Source organism: Euphorbia lathyris, chromosome 5 (assembly GCF_963576675.1).
Source record: "Euphorbia lathyris chromosome 5, ddEupLath1.1, whole genome shotgun sequence".
Classification (NCBI taxonomy): domain Eukaryota; kingdom Viridiplantae; phylum Streptophyta; class Magnoliopsida; order Malpighiales; family Euphorbiaceae; genus Euphorbia; species Euphorbia lathyris.
In genome coordinates, this window is record NC_088914.1 from 88,486,695 (window position 1) to 88,496,370 (window position 9,676).

Below are 9,676 nucleotides of genomic sequence, written 5' to 3' on the forward strand. Positions count from 1 at the left end.
AAATTGTTCTTGCTTGAAAAACGTTAGTGTTAAATTTGCAACATTTCATACATTACGACTAAATCTGCATTTCTTCAATATATGTTGATAAGTTCTAAAGCCGGGAAGCTCAGAAATAGAGATATGGATCAAAACGGACAATATCTACAACGTACCCCAGTAGATCTCAAATTACTTCCCTATTTTTCCCTTCCATGTTAACTTTATGTTCATAGGTCCACATGGAATCAAAGACTGCTTGTAATGAAGCAAAAAGGGGTAGACAAGATAACAAATAAAGAAAAGAAAAACAGGGAAAAGGAATAAAAGATGCCTCTTAAAGGTAAAGCTGGAGCATAATTCAAGTATATTCTACAAATAAATTAAAAAAAAAACTAGGAACAAAAATAATTGCTGCACAAAGCAAAAGAATAATAAATAAATACTCTACCGAATCTCAGACTACCTTACTCTCACTAACCTCAGTATATAGACACTATATGCGAAGAAGACTGAAGAGCTGAATAAAATACCATTTATCTGACTAATTACAACAGCAATGAAAAGATGAACCTGGAAATGAATAGCCAATGGCTTCCTTTGTCGAACTCGAACACGAATTTGAAACATAATCAATCAACTCCATAAATTTTGTTTAGTCTTGATGCACCGCCTCCGAACTACAGAGCTGCATAATGTAACCAACGGGATTCTCTTAGTAAACAAAAATTGTCATTCAGTTAAAGGTTTAAGTAAAAGATAAATGGGCTCACCTATACAAGAACAGCAGATAACTAGCTGAACTTCAAGTTTAGCAACTAATGCTCAGAAACAAATGCATCTTTTTTACCGTAAAAATTCCAGGCCCGTATCCAAATCATCTTCTAGTGTATGAAGCGCAATCCCTTAAGTAAATTATAGACTGCCGGTGATTATTTTCTTCCCCTGCGAATTGCAAAACAAATTGCATAATGAGTGTTCATAGTTAAATATTCATGCAGTTAGTGCATTGTTTTGGAGTTTCAAATCCCAAATGCAACTTATATGGACTCAAGTCTTATTTCACCAAATTAGGGGTAGCAATTTTGACACGAAAACACGATTTATAGAGAGAACCGACTGACACGACACAATTGACACGAAAATTGTTTTTCTAGCATTTATATCATATATAACCATATGGAACAAATATATGAGATAACACGATTTTGACACAGATACACGAAATTGACACCTCTACACCAAATGCAAATGAAAATGCAGAAAAAATAATAATAAAAAAAAAACTGCTCACAGCATGCAAATCCAATATATATAAGGATGTCAATTCTAATATGATACGATTTATAGAGACAACCAGTTTGAGACGATTGTCATTTTTGTATCATTTATCATTTCTAATATATACATGTTAGCAGACAAACTTCTCTTGTGATAAAAGGCATATAGATGAACAGGTTGATTACATCAAGTTTCAGTTAACCCAATACTAAGACATATGATTCAAATAGCAATCATTTCAAATTTCTGAATATAAAAGAAATCACAATTCACAACCAACAATATCTCAACAGATTCTCACATCGGCAATTATAAAGAACATAAAACCAACCATATGGGGTTCATGGCTACAAATATTTTATATCCATATACCTCTTACAAAAGCCTAGGACTTAAAATAATTGCACCAAGCAGAAATCCTTTAAGATCAAAAGAATTCTAAAAGAATATGCAGTTTAATAAGCAAAACCACGTTCTATTGATGGCTCTAATTATAGCCTTACTCCGCCAAAAGAAAAACTCCAATATCAAGGAAGCTTGGATGATATTCCAATTTAGGGTTGTTCATTTTCTTACACGACAACAACTCAGTTTACAAACACAAACAGCCTGATAAGATCCAATTGATATGATCATCATTTTTGTTGCATTTATATCATCTATAATCATGTGAAATATAGAGATCACATAACACGATTACGACACAACAAGCCATTTTGACACCCGTATTCCAATTGCTTAACGCTTCATGTTAGAGTTCAAGGCTTTACATGAAAATTTTATGAGCTATCCTGCATGAAACTATTGACATTTAGTTAGTGTAGCTAGTAGCATGTTAGAGAACTTCTTTCCCTATGCCCTAATTAGCAACCAAAGCTTGGTTTCAGCCAAGTAAAGTCAACTAAGATATGGGAACAACACTATAAAAAAAAAGGGAATCATGAGACACAACTAAACCATCTATTTCCACTTGAAACATGTCAAATATAATAATAAAAGTTATTCCTGGGCCTAACCTTAACAGAGCTTCTTAAACCTAGAGGTCCAATGTTATGCGCAGCAGCCAATAATAAAATTGATGAGCCTCTTGTTTGTCTTATGTTTTGTGTCCAATGTGTCATACATGCCTTTAGTTTTTTCCAAGTGTATGTTTGTAATAAGAACTGTCTGGTCACTTGATAATTACCTTGGACAGCAGTTACAATGTATGGTCACTTAATAACTGTTCTGGACAGCAGTTACAAGTAGCAGTTCTAGGCCCTTATGTACTATATATTCTGAATCAAATAAAGAAGAAAGAAAAGCAATTATTTCCAGAAAATTAGTCTAAAGAGATTGGGAGGTTCTCTCTAAATGAGCCCTCAACTTCAAGATATTGAAGAGTTCTCTCTAACGAGCCCTTAATTCAAGAGATCAAACTGTTCTCTCCAAACAAGTCCTTAAAATAACCAGAAAATCATTCCCTTACCATAACTAAAACCTAAGACCATAACAACCAGGGTTCAAATCCTAACAACTTCATTTATTAATGGAAATTCAACACATTGTAAGATAGATGTGTATTGAACACGCTTCAAGCCCAGGGGGTATTCGTGTGTGAGGGATGTCAGATGCAATAATTAAAAGCTATTTTTGACCCTTACCTAACAATAAGACCAAAGTTCCAAAGAGTTTTAGGAAGAGACCAAGGATGCAGCGCTGCATAATCAGGACAGAACGTACAGCACAGAATGCAGTTACATGTTCTCTATTCTTCCTTTTTTTTTTAATAATATCACATCAACAAAATATATGTCTTCACAAAGAAAAATTGTAAATTAATCAATTATTGGTGTCACATAATCTAATAACTACATGGTGAACAAGTAACTCCCCTCCAATTAACATAAATGATGCAGAGAGAGATCCTCTTAGTTGTAAAACTTGCATCCAAAAGTATATTTCAATTACAGGATAAAATTGTCAATTTTTTCAATGTGAACTTGAGACCACACACACCATCAGAAACAAAACAAGATTGAAAAAATTAAGACTTGAAAAAACAATATTGTCAGGGGTAATTACCTCAAATCATAAGTCAACCTATGACTTTTTTCCTGTAACAAGCTGGAAGATCCTGAGTCCCCTGCTAAATGCTTCATTGAATAGTATCCTTGTCTGCATTGATTGGAATCCAGGCATCCATGACAGAAATGCAACAGGGATCATAATTATTACTCCCATCATTATATCATAGAGCCGAGCCACAGAAACCACTGAAGTCCAAAGTGGAGTAGACTGCAGAAAGGGACGTAGAACTTGCGCAATCGATAGCATGCCCCATCCAGTAGGAATAAAAGCCAAAAAACTGGTGAATATATCCACAAATTTGAAATCTGTGAACTCAAGCAAGGCTACTACCAGAATTATTGCAAGTGTAATGATGAGAAACTGGACTAGACGATAGTAGATGTGTTCTCTTGCAGCATACTTGTCCCTCGCATAAGCCAGCACCCAATAAATGATAAAAGCAACAACAACATAAATCCAAGACAACAAATAAACAGCTATGCTGGTATTGCCAGCAGCTATGCGTAGCTGGTAAACAATCCCATATTGGAAGAAGAAGAAGCGGAGGTCCAAAACTACCTCCAATATCTTTCCCCAAAGACCAGTTGTCCTCAAATGCTCTTGCTCCTCATACCACCATCTTTCCCAGCTCTGTTCAGCTTTTGCAAACACACCACCTTTATACCAAATCCAATTCATAAAATCATCAAAGTCATAGACTGTTTTCAACCAATCAAAGCCAGAGGGGTTGAAAACAAATGGAGCCATTATAAATGATATAACCAGGAACCAACTTGAGATGGTCAATGCTATGTAAACAAATGTGTCCTTTGCAACAGAACTGTGTGTGGCATAAACTACAAGTATCAGCCCAAGCTCAATCGCTTTCACAAAATGGCTACGAGCATAGAGTCTATAGTTTTCCGCGAAACTCTTGTGTTGCACAACAAAACCACGGCCAGTTGCACGATACTTTGCACCTCCATGAAGAATAGTTCGACCAAAGAAATGAGTTTTAGTTCCCATAGAGAAAGTATAGAAAACAGATGAGAGTTGAAGTTGCATAGTCAAGAAATCCCAGATAGCTTCGAGGAACCCATGCTCAAGAGAGTTTTCTACTATCATAGGAAGAGCAGTGAAGAGGCCGAGTTGGATGATGAATTGCTGATTCAAGATAGCACCAAGTGCTTTATTATTGCTACTGTCCATAGCAGAAGCCTCAACACCACTAAGAGCAAAATAAAGCCGGCCCCATAGAAAAGCAAAGACTGTCAGAACAACCATCATCGTGTTGAAATAAAATCCAACAGTAGTATAAAAGAACGATAACATTCGGAAGAAGTCCAACCTATGGCCCAACCTATAGACATCTCTGCTAAGAATCTGTTCACCATTTCCACTCGCAACCTTAGCTTCAAACATGGAAACTTGATTCATCCCGACATCCCTTCCCTTACCGACCTGGATATATTCGTGATGGGTGACATTTCCTCCACGCAAAGTGCAGTTAAATCCAGCAAATATGTCTTCACTAATGTTAATCACCCTGGAAGCTTTACTGATGCCACCACGAGTCAAAAACCAAAACCTGTCAAAGACATCTGGATGGCCATAATGCATCCGTACTTTCAAAGGGTTCGCTAAAACACGCTGCCCCAAGGTGACAAAACTTGTTTCCTGGGCTGACATAAACCATGCCAGTGAAGAGACAGAACCAGTAAAAATATGTTCCCTGACACCCAAGATAGTAGGCTTCCGAATTCCATAGTAGCGCCTGTATTCTTCCAAAAGATTTCTCATCTTTAGTGCCTCTTCAAAATAGTTATCCTGGTTCATATCAATGGTTTGCACTGCATCGCCTCGAGTAAAGATGAGAGCATGATTTTGATTCTCCGGTTTGCCCTCCCCGAGTTTCAAGGGCCCGGGCAATTTGACCCTGTAGATCTCGACTTCCTTCTTCAACTGTTGATCATACTTGACAAGCACAGAGTAATATTCTGTCTCATCCCTCCCAGTGTTTACCTCATCAACATAGGCAACTCGAAGAGCCTCGTTGTTTTCCATCAAATACAATATGTCATCAGCATGAGGATCCTTCTTTGCCTTTTGAGTCCCATATATCTGGCATGCAACAACATATGTATATTTCATCAAAGCAGTGCCATATTCATGGCCTTTATACATCAAACCCAGTGAACTACCCTCTCTGCTTAAACTACGGGAAGGAGACTTTTCAGATCTGAAGCTGTCCAAACCACCATCTCTCATTGGGCCAAGTTCTCGTGAACCATCCCTGATATCCATCTCTGAAGCAGAATCAAGGAAAGCCAACATCTTTAGTGCCCGGTAATAATACATCATTCCCCTTACTGTGCGGGCCAATGTCTGGCCTCTGTAAGATGCCCAAAGCCTAAGCTCCCTTAATCTGTTTGTCCACAGTTCACCATCCTTCACCATTCCTTCTCTGCGCATTCTCTCAATGAAGTTCTTCCACTCATCAGCATAAATTGTTTGCAAATAGTACAGAATGGAAATTCCATCTTCATTCTCAATTCGAAGTTGTTCTCTGCTATACAGCACTTCTTCATTGTAATAAGGGGTCAGAACACTAAAAGCCATCATTTTCTCAACTTGGGGAGCATGGGGCATATTCATAAATAGGGAATTACTAAAAAATGCAATTCTACGTCTGGCTTCTAGGTTTCTGGGAATGTTCTGCATCGAATCCCTGGAAAAAAGAATTGTGTGCAAACGCCTGACCTGCCTATAGAAGGTTTCGTTACTAGCATCAGGCAATTCAACTGCATTCTGAAAAAGCAATCCTGCCAGGGCACGTGGGTCACGAGGAGCCAAACCATCCTCCATTAATTGCTCTGTGCTCCTCTTCTCTTTGAAAAACTCTCGTGCAGCAACCTCATACAGTGCCTGTAGAGTATTCACCACCTGGTTAAGATCTTTCTTAGGCTTATTCAACAGTTCAACAAGTTTTATCAACTTTGTATGAAAATGAGGCAGAGAGGCCAAGTTGAAAGTTTTACTGAACTTCTCAATCTGCACTGAGTGATCAATTTCCTGAAACAAGACTGTGATGATTGAATGCTCTTCAGTGTTGACCTTGACAATCTCAAGGAGCAGGTGTTTGATGCAATCATAAGCTTCTACAACAGCACAGCGCCGATATTCATTCTTGCATATCTTATACCAGAGCCACTTGTCTGGAGCATCTACCAACTCTCTGGCCTGGCTAAGAGCAAGCAATAGCTCATTACAGAGTAGAAAACAGGGCCAGCGAATAACTCTTACATTCCAAGAATTTTGTGGCAGTTCCAACAACTCAAGTTCCCCATCACTGATAATATCCTCTTCTCTGAAAGTCATCATAATTTCATTCCAGATCAATGCAAACTTGTTTGCCTCCACCTGATTGGACTCCAGCTTCTTATAGGGACGGCCTAGCCCATACCTCAATTTCAACCGCCGAATAGCATCTTTGAACTTGCTCCTCAAAGTCCCCCTAGCGTTTAACAGTTGTTCTTCTGGCATCAGATTAAACTGCATTGCACCTGCAAAGAACTGAAATCTCAACCTCAATTGTTGGATGTTTCGAATTTCACCCAAATGGTCAAATAGGCCCACTGCTGCACCCACGAAAGAGGAATAAATAGCATACCAAATCTGCAAGTCCATAAAGTAAATGGTCACCACAGGCAGCCACAGCAACCCTACTGCAAACCTGTTACTATTATTAAAAAACTCATGCCACTCATAGTTCACATCCTTAAGCTTCACCAACAGTATTGTTGGCCTAACCATGGGTTTAATCTGGAGAAAGTAACTGAAAGCAAATTTGGTAGCTAAAACCACAACCCAAAATAGAGTATACTTGATATTATCAATAAGCCCCTCTCTCAATGCACGACCAACAAAACTCCTACCCTGAAACCACCAAGATAACAAGTAAAAGATCCTCCAATTTGTATTCTCAAGAAAATTCCTAATCCATGGAAGTATAAATAGCGCCAATGCCAACAACTCAGGCAACACAAACACCAATGCTACTTCGAGAAAAGTTACCACCCTCCTATTGGCCGCTGCAGACCATCTGCGATCATTGTTCCTTTGGCTCCAAATCCTCCCATAGAACACCCCAAATACAATAATCCAGCAAGCAGCAACCACGCTTTTCAATATCATTCTAAACCCAAGCGCCAACGTCTCCCTCGAAACCAAACTGTACTGCATTCCGGCATCAAGCAAAGACTGCAAGAATCGCAACCCACTCCAAGTGAGGAACAGAGTCAAAACTCGCACCTGAACATCCCTATCTTCCAAAGCCTGCCATGGATACGGCCTCTCCTCCCAAGCAACAATAATTGCAGCCTGTAGAAATAGTATCAACATCACCCATAGTCTATCAAAACTCCTAAACAAGTTCCAAAACGACCTCTGCTCCACGAACCCTGTCTTGCCTACGTGCTTCTGCTTACTCGAAATCACAAAGAAATTACTTCCTACATCGATTGGCCACTTCAATTTCTCAAAACACCTCTTAGTCCAGAAATACTCATTTAAATCATCGTAATTCCTCCAGGCACTATGTGGCACAGTCCCATTTTTGCTGTTCTCCACCTCCGCTTTAACCGTCTCGTAAATCGGCTTCACCACACTGTTGAGAAACGCGTTCTCGCCGGAGAACGAAGGCATCACCGGCTGTCCAGTGTTCTCATCGATGTAATCCTCGAGTATTTTATTCAATTCCATGGCCATATGATGGAAAATGTAACAAATACACTCTGGCATAAACCGGAGATTCGCTGACTCACCCCAAATTAACAAATACAGAGAAACATACAACAATTCCCGGCGGAGATCAGTATTCGACCGGTCAGAGATCCAGATGTTGGATTTCTTATTGAGGTAAGAACACCACTGCGTATAATTCTTCAGCAATTTCCGGCGGAATCTACGAAGCACAGTGGCGTCAAGAGTATCGATATTATCCGGAGGTGGAGTGAGCCGCATCTGAGCATTAGCAAGATGAAGAACAATGTGTTCCCTCTGGTTACGAACGTTATCAAGTTGAAATCCAAAGAAAAGTGCTAACCAGTCCAGTATGTCCATAGAAGGATGCCATTGAGCATAAGGCGGCTTCCGGAGATTACCGACGGTGCGCAAAGCAGCAGCAGCAGCACGGACCTCCGGATACCGGAGTGAAGGGTGGTCTGCTAAGAGGTTATGGACGGGAATGATGTTGTACGTCTCATCATCCTCCGGTTCTTGTTGTCTGTTAGACCTAGTTGATCCAGAAGGTGTGCGGTGGCGGACAGCGGCCATCGCATCTGAACGGCGCGTGGGAGGAACGCACTGGGAGAGATTCAGAAAAGATACAGAGAATTAAGAAGAAGAAAAGGAAGAAGCGTAAGAAGAGGAAAGTTGAGGGGGTGCTCCGTGTATGTGACAAAGACGACGAACGATGAGATTTTGAGGGATTTGAATTTTATATCAGCGCGTGGGCGCGTTTACAATATGATAACAGATTCTGTGGGTCTGTACCGTTTGAAGTTTTTAACTGTATGTGTTCTGTTTGGGATGTGAAATTGAAAATTCAACTTTAGATAGATTAATAAGTACATTAGGACTTGTGTAATAACTTTAAATTTTACATTTATGGAAATAAATTAAATGAAAATATAATTTTGGGATATAATCGATTTTGCACTTAATTATAGGTTAATTATATGAATGGTCTTCCATTATCAAAAAAAAAAAAAAAAAAAATTATTAAATAGCTGGTAGTTGATTACATTAGCTTGATTATTTTTTAGTAAGCTTATTTGACTGACTCAATTGATTAGTTGATTGTGTAAATGCTTTTAGTAAAACTTAGCTGATTGCTAATAGTTGATTGTGTAAAATGACAAATAAGGATATAGTAAAACCTTTATTTGGAGTTAAATGGTAATAATTAGAGGTAAAAATATCATTCAGAAGCTCTAAAGTGGCTCAAACCTCTAATTTTATCCCAAAAAGCTCTTTACCAAACAGAGTCATTAAATCTGACCATAAAGGCGGGTTTGCTATACATGTTTATGTTTGTTGTTGATATGTAGTATATGTTAGTTGGTTTTTCTATAAAAGTAGTTGTTTCGAAATTTAACTGGTGAGATATCTCTTCACACAAACCAAACCAAACATGAAGGCAATCTCACATGGCGTGTTACCTTAGCCACATGTTGTGTGAGCCAGTTAGCTGGAGGAGGAATTCACAAGGGAAGAGCCACACTGTGTGTCGGACCTTCACACGTCTTGTGGGATGCTTGCTGAGCTCCTGGAACAATTTAGCTTAATTCACATGGCATGTCACATT

The 9,676-nt window shown here is 38.9% G+C and overlaps 1 protein-coding gene and 1 non-coding gene across 2 annotated transcripts; both read right to left on the reverse strand.

The window, feature by feature from the left end:
• Positions 1–300: 300 nt before the first annotated feature.
• LOC136229493 (callose synthase 12) lies at positions 301–8,790 on the reverse strand. The gene is made up of 3 exons (XM_066018328.1): positions 3,325–8,790; positions 753–924; positions 301–667 (listed from the first exon to the last, which is right to left on the reverse strand). Exon 1 carries the CDS (start codon positions 8,641–8,643, stop codon positions 3,343–3,345), a length of 5,301 nt encoding a protein of 1,766 aa, XP_065874400.1. The 5' UTR covers positions 8,644–8,790; the 3' UTR covers positions 301–667; positions 753–924; positions 3,325–3,342.
• On the reverse strand, positions 5,601–5,681 carry LOC136231685 (small nucleolar RNA J33). Its single transcript, XR_010690054.1, has one exon. It is a non-coding gene; the product is annotated as a small nucleolar RNA J33 (small nucleolar RNA).
• Positions 8,791–9,676: the final 886 nt, after the last annotated feature.

Excerpts from the sequence above, each read along its gene's own strand:
- LOC136229493 (XM_066018328.1), bottom strand. The coding sequence starts at position 8,643 with ATGGCCGCTGTCCGCCACCGCACACCTTCTGGATCAACTAGGTCTAAC.